The sequence below is a fragment of the Falco peregrinus genome, chromosome 1, assembly GCF_023634155.1.
Source record: "Falco peregrinus isolate bFalPer1 chromosome 1, bFalPer1.pri, whole genome shotgun sequence".
NCBI classification, from domain to species: domain Eukaryota; kingdom Metazoa; phylum Chordata; class Aves; order Falconiformes; family Falconidae; genus Falco; species Falco peregrinus.
Window position 1 is genome coordinate 38,943,260 of NC_073721.1, and position 19,005 is coordinate 38,962,264.

Genomic DNA, 19,005 nt, shown 5'->3' on the forward strand with positions numbered 1-19,005 from the left:
CACAGATCTTTCTGCCCTTTGCTCCGTGTTGTATTTAGCACATCCTTTTTGCACAACAGCAGCAAGCACTCACTGCTTTTTGAAGTGTAGGTGCCAGAGCCTGGCACGGCCTCTTTGTCAGCTCAGTGGGAAACCACAAGAGAAAATCGCACAGGCAGAGAAACGTGATAAATCTGTAATTCCACTTACGTTCTGTGTGTCCCAGAGTCCTACCGCTGCTTTCTGTTGCCTACCCAAAGACCCTGGGGTGTGAGCACCTTATGGACAGGCTCAAATTAATTTCACAACATCTTGGGGATGGCTCAGGTATGAACAGCTACTCTGTCAGTACCTTCCATCACACTGAGACTGGTCCATGGTGACACCGGGCAGAAAACTGAATGAAGACCTCCTGAGTGCCAGCAAATGTCTTCATCCCAAGACCATCCTGCTCCCCTCTTTTGCTCTTCCCCTAGTGTGAGTGGGAAAGCCATTCCTGCCCCCTGCCAGGGAAGCCTTTTGTTGCCTGCTGACCTTACCTGGCATCACCAGGATTCAGCCCTGAACTGTGCTGCAGTGGGTGCCCCTACTGCACATGAGGTTCCTTCCACTCCCTGCACTAGCAGACACAGGGTGGGGAGTGCGAAATCATCCCTGTAGTCATTCTTCCAGTGGTCTTAGTGTTCTGCTTCTATTTGCTAAATTGTAGCCTTGCTGCAGTTTGTGCCTGGCAAAGTGCCGTTGTGTTACAGGCACTGGGATGCCCAGTTCCATGGGAGCTGTCAAAGCCACACACCAGAGTCAAGCTGACAGCAGGCTTTTGCACTCTTTTCTCCAGAAGTTAAAATACTGAAAAACAGATTAGAGAGAAACCTATCTGCTTGAGGGAGGAGATGGCTTGGCAAGGCAGAGATAACACACAGCTCCTGCACACTGCAGTGCTGGGGGGGCTCCCATGGGTGCCACTTTGCCCGAGGGTTTACATCCTCAGGCTTGGCAGGGCATGTTTCAGGGGCTGCCTGTGCTGGAGCTAAAGCCTCATCAGCTGGTGTCTGCTTCTAGTGCAGTGTCTCTTTGCAGTCCCTGTTTGGATCCCCAGGTACGCTTGTTTGTATTTTCAAGTGTGAATTGCCAGTTGTTGCTTTACACTTGAGGTGCCAGCTCCAAAGTGAATGACAGCCGACAGGCTGTGGGCCTAAAAATACCTGCTGTGGAAGGTGCCCCTTGCACTGCTGTGTCCCAGCCTGCTGCCCTGGCACTGCTGCTGGAGGAGCTGCCCTGGCTGTGCCTGGGGGGGTGGGGGGGGAGCCTCTTGCTCTCCCAGGAAAGAGGAGTTGCAAGGTTTTGACTAGGAGGGACTCACTGACTAACTCTTGGTCCCATAAATGTCCCAAAGCCACCTGAATGGGATTTTGAAACTGTTCTGGACTCACATACGGGGCTCAGATATCACCCTACCACCGTTCCCGGGGGTTGCTGAGAGGTCTGTGTCCCTCCTCTCCCGAGTTCCCCCTGTCTCGCAAGGGCTACATCCTTCTGTTTTTCATCAAAGCAGCGCTGTATCCTGGCAGATGGACGTTCATCAGGGCAGTCTGAGATGTGAATGGCCTCTTGCCGACAGCACAGTCCGGCTAGGAGGAAACAGTACTGTTACCTGATTTATGAGTATCCCACATCTTTCCTGTTTTCAGATCAGCATCTTCATGACCCACCTGTCTAACTATGGGAATGACCGCCTGGGACTGTACACTTTCGAGAGCCTGGTCAAGTTTGTGCAGTGCTGGACCAACCTTCGCCTGCAAACATTACCCCCTGTCCAACTTGCAAAGAAGTACTTCGAAATCTTTCCGCAGGAGAAGAATCCCTTGTGGCAGGTGAGAAGGCAGCTTTAACTGCTTCTAGTGGTTTTCCAAGAACTGGAGAATGTGAAGTGCGGCAAGGCTGCTGCTGGAGGGCACGGAGGGGTGGTGCATAAAGCTTTTATGTTTAGCTTTTGTGGCTTGAGGCTGCAAGTGGCAAATCACAGGGTGAAAGGGATGGGGAGGAGGAGCAGTAGGACACAGTCACGGTGTGAGCATGGGGACAGGGATGGCTGTCATAAGTGACCGGGGGGCAGGCTTGCGGGTGTTTGGGTCATTAAAGGGCTTATATTAGAGCAAGCCGCTGTGAAATGTTATGTGTGCGAGGAAGAACTCTGTTTGTTGCTAGAGGAGCTTGCAAGCATGTTAATGTGATTAATCTTAAAGTAATTTCACACTGCAGAATTCATGTTCATTAAACAAAAACATGCTTATTCCATTTTATCCCGGTGCCACAGCTCTCTGCATGGTAATGAGCAGATGAAATTAACTGAAGGTGATAGAGTTGTCTGTCTGCCAGAAGTTCACAGATGCTGAGCTATACTATCGTGATGGCCCAGCCCAGCGTGGCTACACGGGGCAAGGCCTGTGGTTAACACTCTCAGAGGGATGTTGGCTCCCGTGTCACTTAAGAGCTTTTGAAAACATTCCCCCATGTTTTTACTTAACTCTTCTTGATGCCTGGCAGAGCAGCAGTGTGGCTGAGAGTTGTTCTTCATATGCTAATTGCATCTTCCCAAGAGGACTGGCCTTCTAGCTTTTCTGCCCCTTTCCATTAGCTCCTGTGGTAATGCTTAATCCTGTCCCTTGTGCTGCAGAACCCCTGTGATGATAAGAGGCACAAGGATATCTGGTCCAAAGAGAAGACATGTGATCGACTCCCCAAGTTCCTCATTGTGGGACCTCAGAAAACTGGTAATGTGAATGCTTTATCTAAAGATAGATTGCAGTTTCCATCTCATTCCTCCAGAGAGGAGAGCTGGAAAGGTCTGCGCCGTAGATCTGTAGGGCTGCCCTTTGTGCAAGCTGCCAAACGGCCGCGGAGGACCCTTCAGAGAATCTCTGATTTGTTCTAACCTAAATCTGGCAAGTCTGTCAGTACTGTGCACCCTGGCACTTTGCTTGGCTCAGTCCTGATTTGCAGAGAAAAGCCCTGTTTGCAGAGTTGTCTTCTGGTGTTTTTGACCTTCCTTAGCATGTCACAAACAGAAGCTGTCAGCAGGACTAAACGCACGCGCTTAGCCAAGGTTATGATGAATGCCCCCGGGTGCTTTTATTGCAACAGATCTCTGTGTACCCACCGCATGCTCCATGTTGCTGTCAGTGGGAGGTGGAGATCCTCTTTTGTCTGACCTCTGTCACCACTGCGTAACTGCTGTGGCATTGTGGCTGGCAGTGACACAGCTGTACGTACTGTATCGAGGAGTACCTTCTAGACCGGGGAGAGCAAAATCTCGTCAGCCAAAGCCTGATCTTCAAACCTTGGCTTTCTCTGTAGCGCCGCGGAACAGCAGCTGCTAGCCACACACTGTAAATGGCAGCCCTGGCCTTGAAAAGCAGCTTGTCCCAGCCCAGCTGCTGCCTGTGTCACTGCGAAGCTCCGGTGGCGTGTGCGCAGCATGAGCACGTATTGCAGCCCAGGTGCTCGCAGCGGTGCAGTGAGAAAGCCCTTCTCTCGGCCGGTTTGTTGGCCTGCGGGAGCCCTACGGCTGCGTGCCGAGCGGGATTATTGGGTTTGGCTACGGCAGAGGCAGGCCAAGGCACCTGTAGCTCAATTCTATTGGAGGACACTAATGTTGTCCCTAGCACATCTCCTTCCCAAACGCACTGCTGCCCTGCAGTACCTCCCGTTAGGTAGGTGTGGGTCCTGCCACGTGGCAGCACGGCTGTGCCACCAGGGAAAAGAAAAGCCATGACAGGTAGCTGGCATGGGTGACTGCTGGCAGGCTAAGGAGGTGACTTAAATCAGCTGCATGAGCTGAACTGTGGGATTGAACTGGTCGGCCAAGTTCAATTCCAAAGTGCTTGGTGCCACAAACCTGCATGATTTGAGGGGTGGGTTAGCCCCGCACGACAGGCACGTGCCCACCTGGGGACCGGTGGCAGCAGACGTGAAGCCTTTCATTCAGCTAAGCGTCATGTGTGACGCAGGTCCTGTTAACCGGTTCCTGTTGCAGGCACAACAGCTGTGCACTTCTTCTTGACCATGCATCCAGCTGTCACCAGTAACTTCCCAAGTCCATCCACCTTTGAGGAGATCCAGTTTTTTAATGGACCCAACTATCATAAAGGAATCGATTGGTAAGAACCCTGACACGTGTTCTTCTGTGATAAGGTGCACCCATGCTGTCTTCTCCCAAGTCTCTCTGTATGTCCTCCTCAGCCACCTCAGTAGCTTCTCTGTGTCGGAACAGCTGGTTTCATTGCTGTTGCTCTGCACGTTCTCCGTTTCCCTGCTAACCCAACTGCTTAGTCCTGGGAGCAGGACAGGTAGTTTCTGATTTTACCGACTGTTTACCATCATTTGTAGGCAATGGTTTAGCTTTAAAAATTCAGAGTCTCTGTTAGATGCACTGCTGTCATGGCACTTCTTTTCATTTGACATGCAAAACAGACAACAGTGTGCTCATTAAAAAGTTCTTTGCGGTTTCCGAGTTAAGACACACAGTATGGAGGAGACGACATCCCTACTGTTGTCCTGGGCCCTTTAGACTCAGAGCCATCCCTGCGTTCCTTTCAGCGGTGCCAGTGTCTACGTGAATACCTTGATCTTTGCTGGTAAAAATACGCAATTATAATAGCGTTTCCATCTGGCAGGGGAATTTTGGCATCACTGTGCCACTGGTATGCCACTGTGTTCCCAGGCAGAGAAATTCTTAAGGTGTTTCTTGCTCAGAGCATTAATTTGGGATAGACTGTGGCACCGCACTCCCTCCTGGGGGGCTCTGAGGGACAGCTGCGCAGCAGTGAGCCATTCTGCTGTGGGATTTCTTTGCCTGTGAGCTGTGGGAGATTTTGTCTGACTTCCCTGATCATTTAGAGGACGGTTGAAAAGCTACTGGGAGATGGCTGGTACTTGAGCAAAGCTCACGGGAGTCAAGCACTAACAGAGCCGCTGCACTAGCTGATCAGCCTAGAAAGCGTAGGCTTTTATGTGCATCCCCTCAAGTGTCATCCAAGTTGATTTGAGTGTAGCACCACATGCAAGACAAGAATCTTTGTGTTTAGCAGCAAATTGAGTTTGTTGTACAGCTTAAATTTCAGCAGAGACCAGTCTTACAGTGCCCTGTCCCCCCATTACCCTCTACCGTACCATTACTCGAATCTCTTACAGCTTCCATGTTACTAATTTGAGAAGCTCCTGTGAGGCCGAGCAGAGCTCTTTACCCTGTGTCTCAGCTACAGACTGAGGTACAAAGAGACTAATGATTTAGCCGGGTTTAGAGAAGCAGACAGTGGCAGGGCAGGCAGCTGATTCTGACCTTAATCTTGGGACAAAACCTCTTTTCTGCTACAGCTTGTAACTAGGATGTGACCCTCAGCCTTTTCCTTCCACTGTGCAAGGACCCGGGGAACATGCTCTCGGCAAAATACTTTCTTACCCTGTTATCACCTCCAGCTTTCCATGTTGTGCTCCGCCACCCCTTTCCAAGTCCCACCTCTGCCAGCTCTGCGCCTGCGTGCCCGTTCGCTGTTACTGGCAAAGCGCGCTCGTTCTGCGGACAGCGTCTGCTGGAGAGAAGCAAGGGCATCGTTTTGTCGTGTGCCGTTTCTTTGTTGGGCCATGCTGCTCACCAGCACCCCGTCTGTTTGGCAGGTACATGGAATTCTTTCCCATCCCCTCCAACGCCAGCACAGACTTCATGTTTGAGAAGAGTGCCAATTACTTTGACACAGAGGTGGTACCAAAACGTGGTGCGGCCCTGCTGCCTCGAGCCAAAATCATTACTGTTCTGATCAACCCTGCTGACCGAGCCTACTCGTGGTACCAGGTAACTTCCCTGCCGCTCCTGGGCGAGGGCTGGAGGGATGGGACGGTGGGCTGAGGCAGAACGCCCAGGGACCCACGTCCACAGAGGGGCCGGGGGACGCGACGCCCGCCGCCTGCGGAGCGTGGGCAGTTACATACGGAAGTGTTGGTGGGCGGTTGTGCCAACACGGTGGCGTCTGCACAGACACGTATAAGGTGGAATTTGTGTTCCTGCTCTTAAATTCAGCTTACGTTTTTCAGCACCAGCGTGCTCACAGTGACCCCGTGGCACTCAATTACACCTTCTACCAAGTGATCTCTGCAAAATCCCAGGCCCCTCAGGAACTGCGCAACCTGCAAAGCCGATGCCTGCTCCCTGGCTGGTACTCAACACACCTAGAGCGCTGGCTAACGTACTACCCCTCGGGGCAGGTAGGAGCTTTGGCAGTAGTGGCTCTCGTGGAGCCCTTTGTAGGTTTTTGTAGGTTGAGTGGAGAGGAGAGCGAACTGTAACACATGCACGTACTCCCCCCCTTCTTTTCACCTTGTCTTTTGAAACAAGAGCCACCGCTTGATTCCTCCTGTTATAAGCTGGTAAGAAATCAGGCTTGAGTACTCCAATTTTGCACTTTATTGTATTTGCAGTTCTCCAATTTTGCACTTTATTGTATTTGTGAAAGTAACGGAGTGCGGCAGGGTACTGTGACCTCCCAGAGGTCGGCGAGAACAGCAGTGTTGGCGCTGCCTCCCTTTAATCTCGCAGCCAGCAACCCAGGGCCCCTCCGCCGCCCCAGGAGGTGCTCAGCTGCTGACTGCCCTGTCCTCGCTTTAGTGAGAGGGTCTTGGGCTCTGCCTCTTGTTCCTGCGTTGTGAAGCTTTGAGCTGTCTGGTGAAGGGAAACTGCACTTGCAGAGATGTCAGGATTCTGTATTTTGTGTATACATTCACAGAAAGTCGACAAGCGGACCGAGACCGTTACTGTCTCTAAACTCCCAAGAAATGTATAAGCTAACAGCGTGTGAGTCAGGATGTTTTCTTTCACCTTCCTTTCTGCTGCTGGGGTTACCCTCAGTCAGTCAGTAATCAGGCAAAGGCTTAAAATGCCCGTTTAGTCTCTAATTCTCTGCCAAAGCAGCAGCCTAAACTGGACATGACAGATCTGCCAAGGCTGAGAGAGACATGGGAAAATATTCTTGGGCTCGTATCTCACTGCCTTACTGCGCCCGGGGGTTACTGCTGTGAGGAGCGGTAGAGCCAGGCACGCCACCCTTGTACTTACAATGGGTCGGGGTCACCTGCATCCCCCAGGCTTCAGGTCACGTGGCTTTTTCTGTGCTGTTCTTTGGAGTAGGTAATTTATTAGCACTAAAGTTGTTATTGCCCGTCATACACCTAATAGGAGAGCGATCGTAGGTTACAGAATACTTAGCACGGTGGCTGCTGACATCTAAAAAGAATACATGAGGTCTTCAGAGACCATTTGTAACTCGTGCTACTGCTGGGCCTTAGTGCTTAGTTGCAGGGGGTCTGGCCAAAGGGCAGGTTTGTCAAGCAAAGCCTGTCATGATCGGCTGTTTATGTTTCTGGTTTATGGTACTTGTGGCCCGTATCGTAACGTCTCTATCTGTGGTGGCAAACAGGCCATGTTGCTCCAGAATTAGCGGGCTTTGGCAGCCTTTGCTCACAGGGACAAAGGCCAGGGGCAGTGTGGAGACCAGGACACTCGCTCGGGTGTTGTTCGGCACAGGCTCTTGGGGGGCTAAGGCAGCTGCTGTCTTTTCAGCTTCTCATTGTGGACGGTCAGGAGCTGAGACACAACCCTGCCTCTGTAATGGACAGCATCCAGAAGTTCTTGGGAGTTACACCGCTCTTCAACTACACCCAGGCCCTCAGGTAGGAAAACTGTTTCTGTTTGTGATCTAGTAAGTGTTTGATGAGGAGAACAGCTTTTATCCCTTGACTACAGGACCTGCCAAGGTTTCAGAGGCATGCCTAACCCTAGAAATAGGTTCGGATAGCATGTGGTGCTAAACTGAGGCTGGAAGTGTAGCTTAGTCTTTCCAGAAATGATAGGGGAAGGGGTGGTTTTGGCTCTGTCACAGAGAAGCATGAAGTTGCTCACAGCAGTAATTATGTTTTTCATTTGTGGTTTCAGAAGAGGTGCTGGAATTATTAGCACTCCTTATGCTTTGTGTTACACCTGTATCTGACAAAGTAGAGGAGGGATGATAAAAAAATGTGTGACAGGCTGCTCCTGTCTTCAACCAGATGGAGATTAGGGACATATCGCCCAGTTCTGAGGTAAAGAGCCTGTTATTACAGAAGACATGGACTTGACAGGTGCCCAGAGCTATCTGGGGAAGCGGTGGTGGAGGCACTACCTCACTGCTAGTAAGCTGAAGGACGTTACTCAGCCATTACTGTGATCTTGCCCACAGTGCAAGTACATTTAACGTGACTAGGTAAGCGCTACCTGAAGGTGAACTGTGGCTGTTACCAGTCTTCAGTGGAAACTCTGCAAACCCACTGGAGATCCTGAACATTGTCCTTTGCAGCTGAAACCTGTGTCTTTACATCTTTGCTATGGCAGCCTCGGGGAGCAGGTGGTGCGCAGGCATACCACACCTGCCCTGCCCTTGAACTGAGGGGAGAACCCATTCCCTTCTCCTGCAGTGGTTTTCCAGGCGGGGGGCATGTGGCTGCCCAGGGGAGGGCAGATTTAGAGAAATGTCAGTTCCTTGAAAGCCTTGCTTGCCGAAAGGCACGGGGTGATGGTAAACAGGCTATTTACAGTAGTGGTACCGGCTGGCACCTGTCAGCCAGGGTCAGAAGATAAATGGTGTTGGTCAGCTTGCCCCAGAGTTTGGGAGAGGGATTTGCTTACACCTCGAGCTCACCTTTGGCCAGTTGAGGGGACAGGACAGCCCAGACCCAGCTCCCGGCATTGCCTGATTACCTGTGGTTTAGCAAGAAAAGAAACAGTGATTCTTTATAAATGGTCAGGGGATTCTCTAATACTTCTCAGCAATAATGAGATTTAAAAGAATTTACATACACTAAAACATTGATTATTATTAGCATTCGTTAATTATTAACAGGCAAATATTGGTAACACCATGTTACCTCTGAAATCTGCATGAAGCTGAAACAGTCATGGTTGTAATGGATTTCTTGTCAAAGTAGATAAGTGCTAAAAAAAAAAAAAAAAGGAGCCAATACCACAAAAAAAGAAAGAAAACCCAAACCCAATTTGTAAGGCACTAAAATGGGAAATACCCTCTGGATTTACTTAAGTTGTGCTGCTATGAATTGGGCATGTGGTCGTATCTTTTAAAGACAAGTGTCCTTTTTCAGATTTGATGAAGCAAAAGGATTTTGGTGCCAGCTGCTAGACGGAGGAAAGACTAAATGCCTAGGAAAGAGTAAAGGAAGAAAATACCCCGATATGGATTCCTTGGTGAGTACCTGTCTCAAATCTGTTGGAAGCAAGAGATGTAGAAACATCCCCACAAACCAGCCTGGCTTTTCCTACCGTCTCCATCCTGGGTGATCTACGGAACATGTGTCAAAGGTAACATCTTCTTCCATGCTAATGTGGTCTGTATTTCTCACACAGTCACGGCTGTTCCTAAGAGACTTCTACCGGGAGCACAACATTGAATTATCCAAGCTGATGAACAGACTCGGGCAGCCCCTTCCAACCTGGCTCCGAGAGGAACTGCAGAACTCCAGCTGGAGCTGAGAGGGACTCCCGTGCCCCCAGTGCCATTGGGATGTGTGGTACTCCTACGTGTGCTAAGATGCCATCTCTTGTCAAGCCAAAACAACTGGACAAACAAGCAAGAGCAGAGAATGTGCATGTGGAGCCTTTCCCTACCCCCGGGAGGGGCTGCTGCCTTTGGCACTGCCCTGGGGCACGGCCTGCAAGTCAGTCTGGAGTGTGAATGGTGCGTTACACTTTGACTTTTATTTACAGGAAGGATTTGGAATGCCTGCCCTACTTTAAGCAGGGGAGAGAGCACGGGTAACACTTTATGTTTAAAATACTCTTCTCAGTGTATGAAACAGGCAGGAGCTGGAGGGTTAACGTGTGTTACTCCTCTGAGTCCAGAAGTAAAGACTTAAGAGCTGAGGTATTGAGCCCACTGCTGAGAGAAGAGAAGCAGCTTAGTGAAAGGGGAATCTAGTCCAGTGAACCCCAGCTTTATCCAGTAGTCTGTTTGGCAACAGCAAGGTACAAGAACACCTTGTTCCTCCCCGTGCAGAGCACAGTGGCCGTGGTGGTTACTCACAGTGCCACTGTGCGTGGCTGTTGGGGACTGCACCTTCTTCAAGACAGCCGGAGTAGATGTAAGATTGGCTCTCCTTATCTCGCTGCAGCATTGTTGGTGTGATACAGTGGCCAGTGCCTACGGGCCACGGGAGATAAGACAAAGCTGCAGCTATTGACACACACAGAGAATTGATTTGTTATCTTAGGGAAAAGGTTGCCATTTGTGGCAAGTATTTCTCTGCAGGGATGTTACACAAGTCAAAAGATGACCAAGGAGCAGTATGTCTCCTTAGAGCACGTTGGAGGCACGTGTTAGTCCAAGCCCAGCAGCTGGGGGAGGCAAAGCTCAGGCATTGTAAAATAAGGTTGATACAGCTGAAAGCAGACAATTCAGTTCCCCATGTCTGATCAGCTTAAAAAAAAGAAAGAAAGAAACATTTTTCTCTTTCCAACAGCTCCAGGGCCCCTACCTCATGCTGATAGCTAGCACCTGTTTTAATCCCCTTGCAGTCCCAACAATGCCAGGATAAAAGCAAAAAACAGTTAAAAGTAAGAATCTTTCAGATATAAAGGGAAGGCTTGGACTTAGAAGTGGTTTCCTAAATCCAAAGGGAGCTGTTTAGTTTACTACTTCTGCACACAGTCAAGTAAGTACACTAAGGTGCTTTGCCTCCTGCGGTTGCTGGATAATTATTCTCAGAGGAGATCCTCCATCACGGTTGCACATGTCTTCTGTCACTGAGCCATAGGCTTCTCCCTCCTGGGCACAGGTGGTCCTTGGAGATTGCTGCAGTTCCAGAGAACAGAGGGGCAGGATCCATATGAACACAGATTATGGATTATGGACCTTCCACAACTGTCACAAGCTCCTTTTCTCCTATCCAGAGAGAAGATGCTTCAACCAAGCTTTTCCGTTGAGCCTTAGGTATTGTGTATTTCTGAATGAATGGTGCATTTACCGTTGTACGTAAATGTATATAGTATGCAATATAGTATTTTATTTCATGTGCCCTTGGAAAGGGTTATTTTGTGCAGCCAAAAAAAAGGACAAAAAGACTAGAAACCCCTCTCTCACTCCTGTTAGAGAGAAGAGCCCGACTTCCTGCACTGGATTCACATTTAGCATCATTCACATTGAATGATAATGAAGAAATTCTTGGCTCTCGAAGCTGAGCACAAGTGTCTGAATAAAGGCTAGAAGTAGTAGTAAGTGGAGATTCAATAAATGTACTACTTATTTTTCTTCTTTGTGATGATTTGGAGTTATGTCGCAGACCCTAAGCTGGTACAAGGCTAAGAAAAACTGAAAAGCCTACTGCCGGCCTTACAGCTGATAGGTGGGAGGGCAGCAAAGGTGTTTAACTTACATTTGCAACGCCACAGAAACGGTGTCCAAAGGCTTCTTCTTCCTCTGCCCGCAGACCTGTCGACTTGCAGAAGCTGGCACAGCGCACCACCTGTAGCTACAGGCTCATTCTGACCGGTTTCCACTGGTGATGGCTTTTGGGCCATCCCTGTACTGCAGGAGTGCCCAGCTGCTGTGCCACAGCAGGAGCTTTGCTGTGCACCTCCTGTCCGGGCGCGCTCCAGCCCCAGCCCAGCAGCAGCCCCACAGGGATAAGCAGCCTTACACTGACTGGAAGCAAAACATCGTTTACGTAGTCACTGTTGTGGCAGCACTGGAGCTCTCACTCCAACAAGCACTTCACAAATAACCTATTTTCACATGCTGCTGCAGGGGGAGGAGGAGAGTCCCAGGACCATCGCTACTGGTGCTCCATTAGTTTCCTGCACTTCATCCATTACAGGTTGTCACTTACACAATTACTTCCTGCTTTACCTTGGATTATGCTACATCTTTGAGGTGATAGGTTTAAGCATTAAAACATAATGAAGGTACTAGTAATAAGTGTTGGGGGGGGGGGGGCACTAGACGTCAGGGTTGGGTTGCTGGTGGTAGTCCCTCACTGAAGGCAGCAAGGGGCAGCGGTGTATTCTCCTTGTTTGTTCTTTCCTTCCCACCGCCTGCGTCGCTTCTATGCTGTGCTAGTTCTTACCGCTTATACTCGTGGCAAACAAATCGCCCGCTCAGGTCAGATGTGGTAGGATGTCCTTATCAGATTGAGCTGAAGTTGTCATTTTCAAATCTGGTAACTCCCTCTGACAGCACGTTGCTGCAGAACTACCCCGTCCCAGACATCCCTTCAAAGCTGTGGAAGCAAACACCCCCTTCTAAGCTCTTGTAATATCAGAAGCTCTGTGGTATCAAAACGCAAAAATACCTTTTCTAGTGAGATACATCAGTTACTGGATAACTGACCCATGAGGCACTTACCCTCACACTTCATTTTGACAGTGGGATTAAACCTCATCTTCTTACCTAGCTGTTTAGTAACAACTTCACGGTAAGCAGGTCACACCTGAGACAAGGAAAGCAGTAAGCACAAAATATTACCTGAAAACTGTTTTGAAATGTATTAAAAATGGGGTTTAGTCTGCCTGCATAGGAACTGGCACATGTAAAAAGGAGTCATTTGACCCAGGTATCAGAAAGGCACATGACTGTAACAGAACCAGTAGCCAAGTCGCCTTGCTAGTCAGAACTGGAAGGTTGAAAGGTGAGAATTGGCAAAACAAACAGTAGGAAACTTTTTTGACAAAAGCCGTCAGTGCACGTATATATACCAACGTCAGAAAAGAAAGCTCAGCATGTGAAGCTGGAACTTCCACTCACACACAACCTCTGGAATTCAATCAGGAAGACACTGAACATTAGGCTGCTACCTTGTTCTGCTAAGTCCGGGAAGTACTACAGGGTAAAGCCCTTGTAAGGGAACTGGGAGAACTTCTCTGTAGGTGACAGCAGGTGTCAATGCTACATAAAAACCTGAGCATCAAAACCTGGAATTTTCAATTGACAACAGCACTGCAAAGGCCCATGCTCCTGGCAGCAGAAGCCTGCAGCTCCTGGAGGCTGGAATGCCCCCCGAGAGTCCAGCTGTAGGAATCTAACGAGCAACTCTATCAAACTCAGCCAGTTGTTTTTCAGCCCTCACACTTGGTGAGTGAGAGATTACTTGGATTCCTTGCTGCATCAATAGCAACACGGCAAGAAAAGCCATGACAAGCAGGGCTGAACATGCCAAATGACTCTGAAGCAGATCTGCCCGTTCCCCTTGGTGAAGCCTGTGTGGCTCCTGGCTGACGTGGCACAGCTGTAAGACCCCAAGACAGCAGCAGCAAACACCCAAGTGTTTCTAGCAGGCTGCTTCCAGCCAGGAGTAGCACCTGCCATCGTGCAGTAGGACACGGACTGAGCACTGGTACCTCCTCTTCGGTTATCGGGGCTTTACCTACAGTTTGTTTCTTTCCCCTTTTTCTTGAAGGCTTGTGGGGGGGAAGCATTAACACCGAGCATTGTTAAGATTAGGAGCAAATGCTTGCCTCTATGAAATACTTTGCAAGCTGGTTTTGCTATATAAAAAAGTATTCCCAACACTCATCTCTGCTACTCTTGAGAACTATGTAGAAATTCTTTAGTAATCAATCTGGGGCTTTAAAGAGTGGTTTGCTTCCAAGATGTATGTCTCCATTCTCATCTATATAGTGGCATTGGCTCCCCGGGCTCCCCAAAATGCTTGTAAAGCAGCAAGCCCCTAGTGGTGACACCACCCCAGCAGTCACTTTATTTCACTTATGGTAGCAGAGGATCATAAATCGGGCTGGTCTCACCCAGAACCTCTCCAGTCACTGGGAAAGGTGCATTTCAGGACTTTTACAACAACAACGCGTTGACGTTAAGGCCCTACACAATAGCTGCCCTCTAAGCCCCAAACTTCCTGCCGGAGACACTCTCCTGGCTGACTGAAATGAGGCAAAGCATGACGGGGGAAGGGAACTGGGGGGACCCGGGCCCTGTTCACAGCGCACACGATCTATGTACCATATACTATATACAACAGACTTTCAGTGCATTTCCAGCATTTTCCCCTTCTTACAGCTCACATCCCTTCCCAGCAATAAAGTAATTGTGCAGCGCAGCCTGCACAGCAGGTAGTTAGGAATGCTGGAACTGTAAGCAGGCAACGCCAACAAGAAAAAAAGTCACTTGCTTACAGCGCCCAGTACTGTCTTTGTACCAACACAAGACACATGATGCAGCACAGTTACGTTCTGACAGCACACAATGTTTGCATTTGGATGTTACCCTGGAAAACAGCATTAACTACTATAGGCTGGAATGAAAACCCCAGCACAGGAGGTGCCAAGCTGCACTGCCAGCTTTCCCAGTTAGTGCCGCTCTGGGACAGGTGCCTCCACCACCCTGCCCCCAGCACAAGTGCCCTTAAAATGGAAACAGGAAGCAAAAACAAGTTCAAAAGCCACGCTGGAATTACACTGGGGACAGAGGGGTAGCAAGCAAGGAGGCAGTTTAAAACAAAACAACACAAAAGCAAAAGTAATACTGTTAATACTATTTAAGAAAGACCCTCTTTAGCATAAGGATGTCGTGTGGCACTTAAATTCAGGCACAGAAAGAGCAAATACGAAATATTCTAAATAAACTAGTCGAGAGCCATTTACTCTTATCAGTAGTGTTTAAAAGCAAAATCATACAACAGTCACTGTCATCAACAAATGCTGAGCAGTCCTCATGGTAAAAAAAAAAAAAAAAAAAAACCACAAAAAAACCCACAAACCAAACAAAACACAAAACAAAACCCCAGTAGCAGACTGTGAGAACGCTTCTCTGTTTTGGCACACGCTCTCCCGTGTCTTCCCTTACTGCCTAAGTAAGAGAAATACAACTTTCCCAACTCTTAGGGAAAACGATTTCAAATTTATGTGATGTTACAGCTGACTGACTAATACCAGGAGGTGGTGATAAACTTCACGGATACATCAGTGCTTACTCCATTTCCATCGCCTGGGGTTTGCAAGGCTGTTCCGTGCGCTCTCGCGCTGTGTAGCAATAGCCCAGCTAGTGCTAAATAAGCTGGGAAAGTGAAAGCCTCTTTTCTGCTCCAAAATACAACAGTGCTAGGCTTGATAAAAACCAAACCCACGCCAAGAATTAGAAAACAGTTTAGGTTCAACAGCTCCCCAGGAGGCTATTTCCAAATGGGTTCTCGGAGAAAGAAAATACATAGATCCCAAATAAATACTAATGACAGTAAACAAAATGAGACAGAACCAGGCTTCAGCCAGCTCCGGCCATCCCAGTTGCTAGGCACATCGCTCCATCAGACAGCTCCCTCGCTGCTTGCTCGTGGGCTATAAAGACACTGAAATCTAAAGGCAAATGCTGTCCTGCTAACTCATGTTCCAGGACAGTGCTTCCACAGGCAAATGTGCACAGGGAAGAAGGATGGTGGTAGGTGAACATGCCCAGAGAGGAGGAGCGGAGCCGGCCCTCAGCGCCTGGCACACCTGATCTACACAGAAAAAGTGTAGCTGCAGTGTGAGATGTTTTCCAAGGAATGAGACTTGCAACGACTAAAACCTTTACTTTTTCCTTTCTGTATGAGCAAAAAAAAAAAAAAAAAAAAAAAAATCACACTATTCCTTCCAATAAGCGAAATATCCAGAAGTTCAGCTGCAGTCTTGGCGTGTCTTCTACCAGCTACACTAACACCAAAATTTTACCCCTAAAGACTCAGAAACTGTCGATCCCTATGTAGTTTAAGTTCTAGAAACGAGCAATGCTGCTGCTCCAGACAGAGAATAGAAGTGCATACAGACAAGGGGTAAAGACACTACACGGCCGCCCACTAACGTTCTCAGAGAAGGGGGGGGGGGGAGAGGCCCTTTTACTGTATCTACCTTTGTCTTCTCACACACTCTCCCTTACATTTTTTGATATATGGCCCCCACTGTACATATATATAAAGTGAAACACTGAAGGAATCTCCATCTTTAAGGCATCCTACCACTGGGACACTCCCTGCTTTAACCTGCACGTAGCGATCCTTGGGCAGAGCATCAGAACACACCCCTATGCACCATGCCAGACCGTTCAGCTGAAGCACCCTCAGAACTTCAAGTGCAGGCAGTGGGTTAACTCGGAGAGCCAGGCTGCCCTCAGCACACTGCCCTAATTAGGGCTATTAAGCAATTTGATCCTCAACACTAGCAGGACATGAAAACCAGCCTACAGGTATCTTGCTGTGGAAAACATCAGCCGCTTCTCAGCTGGTTTCATCTGCACCTGTACAAATCTGACTTCTCCAGCTCCCCACTGACTTGAGCTGTTATTTCCACAGACACTGACAGCTAAAGGGGAAGTATATTTCCTGTGGTCTCTAGAGGAAACAAATCCGGCAAGTGAAAGCAAGTCATCATGAACCTAGGATGCAGGAAGAAATATAGGCTAAGACTCGTTCATCTATAGCCTAAGACCTCATTCATCTCACCGTCAAGGAACGGACAACGAACTAGACTTCACCAAATGTCACAACCACCCCCCATAAGCTCTCCCATCACACCATATCATCTGTCTTCATGCAATATCATGTCCAGACCAATACCTGTAGCCGTTAGTACTGACTAAATTCAGCATTCACTGCCCAGCCTGGGAAGAGGCAGTAGCCAATCCCAAAAACAGCTTCTCAGCTATCCGAAACCATTTTGACACTGGAAAAGCTGTAACGCGCCCAGCTGCTCTGCACGCTGGCCTTTCCTGCAGCCTCTTCATATGCTGCTGGCAAGGGCGAGGACCTAGAGAACATTTACTCTACACTGCGACCTCTGCTCTTTTACAGGTCTTCTGCTGAAAGGTCTTCCCAGAATTTCTGAGCTAAGTATTTCTCCCACTCCTGGGAATAGTGACCACACTACCAAAACTGCACTGGGTAATAACGATTTTTCTGCTTTGATAGTAGATTAATGCTTCTGGGGCCACCAGGGCTCGTCTCCCCCCTTATAAAGGAAAATTACTTCAAGAACCTCCCAGCCACATGGCAAGAAAAAAACATGACCATCTCCTTTCTCACCTTCTTTCTCCTGTCCTCGCCCAGATAGCTTTCCACAGGAATTAGCTCAGGAACAACAACTGATTAGCAGATGCACAGATCCAGGACTGAAAGCGCGTTCTGGAAGACCTGAATAAGTAAGTGTGCGGCACCTCCACACAGCTCCCATCTCTCTCTGCTCACTTTTTTCAGAGAAAAAACTGGAAACTTCTAAAACTACCGACCTGTGCCTCATACCACTGAGCTGCTGGTTCGGTCAGTGTCAGCCTGAGGTGAGATTCCCGTGCTCTTCCTCTGTGTGGGCTCTGCAGCTGCTGGAAGACAACTCTGACAGGGTCTGCATACAGAAGCAGCGCAATCTGTGAGGACTAGAATGGATAAAATAACCAAAAAGAGAGAGTTTTGAGCACAGTGAGTGATAACAGGCATTGTGATTTCTTTTCTCTTAACAATCTTTATGGGGACTACACAGAATGACAGCAAGCGCACTTCCAGATAAAGTCCATTCTAACCTCATGGTAAGCAGCTCCACTGTATTTTCCCAAAACAAAGATACCGATGACAGTGCTCTCGTACTCCTGATGGTTTTTAATTACAGTAGTCTGAAAACTTGCTTGCTCAGAGTCTAAGCATAGTCTTCCAATAGATATCGCAGACAAGGCTCTGCCATTTCATTTCCCTTATCAGTCCAAATCCTCAATGCAGTAACAATCTCTTCTGCTCCTGATATTTAACACGTTCAGCTCTTTTGCCCATTTCCCTTCTGCTTCTTTCCTTCTAAAAGATGCTCCCTTCTCTTTCCCTGATTTTCTCCTATAAGCAGTAGAACGGAAAAAATCAGGCTTTATTAGAAAGTTTTTCTCCCAATTCCTTTTCTAGTTCTGAACAGGCAAAAACTAGAGAGCACAGAAGGTGCTCAGGACCACAAACCTTCCAGACATCAGGCTGTGCTCTCCAGTCACATCCAGGAGCTTTGCCCAGTAACAGGCAGCTCATAATCAACACGGAGTCTAGTTTAAAAACCATGAAACTGAACACATTCTTACAAACATGAGCATTTATAATTAGCATACAACTAGACACCTTAAAGAGGAATACAAGGGCTGGAAGGAGACCTTTAAATAGTTACTGTTGTACAATCAGAGGTAGAGGAACGCCACCTGCACTCTCTGGCCTGTGCAGTACACAAAGTTACACCAAAGGGGCCTGTTCTTCTGCTTTGCACTATGCCTATGAGTTTGTTTATATTTAAGAGCATCACTGAAAACATCAAACACAAACAGGCACATATTTCTAACTCGGGGAAACTAAAAGCTTCCTGTTGTAATTGACTAAACCCAAGAAAAAAAGCAAAATACATTACTAGTGAGAAATTGGATTCTTAACATCCATCAATCATCCAACTTAAGAGTTTTAAAAGCCCTGAAATGCATGTGCTTGTATGCTTACAAATAGCAGCAGCCTTTTAAATTTCCTTGGCATAAAAATAAAAGCTTTCCAAAATGAGTTTTCTGCAATGCTGTCCCTATTGGGTATCTCGCATAGTCCACCAAACATCTCTCAAAATGCATGGGAGCAGACCACAGGCCACCTTTAACAACTACGTCAGGGGTGAGCAGCTACCACTCCGCACAATGCTTTGGCTACGCACACTGCAGTGCTCTGCATTACCACGTGGTATCACCGGTGCACAGACCAGAAAAGGAACCTGGTGGCTGGCAGAAGTGTTGGCAGAACATCCCACCAGCTCCCCTGCCACCATCACCAACCCGGTCTGCACATTCCTCAGCCTCTGCAGAGGATGTCCTCGCAGCAGCAGCAAGAAACCCTTGGCTCACAGCCTGCGTCAAAGCTCTGGCCACCTGCTGCACGCTGGACTGCTGCTCCCCAAGGCAGGACAGCGACCTGCCAGGGCTCACAGAAGCTCCCATGACACGCAGCAGGCCAGCGCCA

At 48.5% G+C, this 19,005-nt stretch overlaps 1 protein-coding gene across 6 annotated transcripts in view; it reads left to right on the forward strand.

The window, feature by feature from the left end:
• NDST2 (N-deacetylase and N-sulfotransferase 2) overlaps window positions 1-11,323 on the forward strand; it is a 136,869-nt gene extending 125,546 nt beyond the window's left edge. For all 6 annotated transcript variants that reach the window (XM_055793803.1, XM_055793807.1, XM_055793802.1 and 3 more), the window contains 8 exons: window positions 1,671-1,853; window positions 2,657-2,753; window positions 4,016-4,139; window positions 5,656-5,830; window positions 6,070-6,240; window positions 7,592-7,701; window positions 9,163-9,265; window positions 9,425-11,323. In XM_055793803.1, coding sequence (XP_055649778.1) covers window positions 1,671-1,853; window positions 2,657-2,753; window positions 4,016-4,139; window positions 5,656-5,830; window positions 6,070-6,240; window positions 7,592-7,701; window positions 9,163-9,265; window positions 9,425-9,550 — 1,089 coding nt within the window. In that variant the 3' untranslated portion in view covers window positions 9,551-11,323. The remainder of the gene's footprint in view (window positions 1-1,670; window positions 1,854-2,656; window positions 2,754-4,015; window positions 4,140-5,655; window positions 5,831-6,069; window positions 6,241-7,591; window positions 7,702-9,162; window positions 9,266-9,424) is intronic.
• Window positions 11,324-19,005: the final 7,682 nt, after the last annotated feature.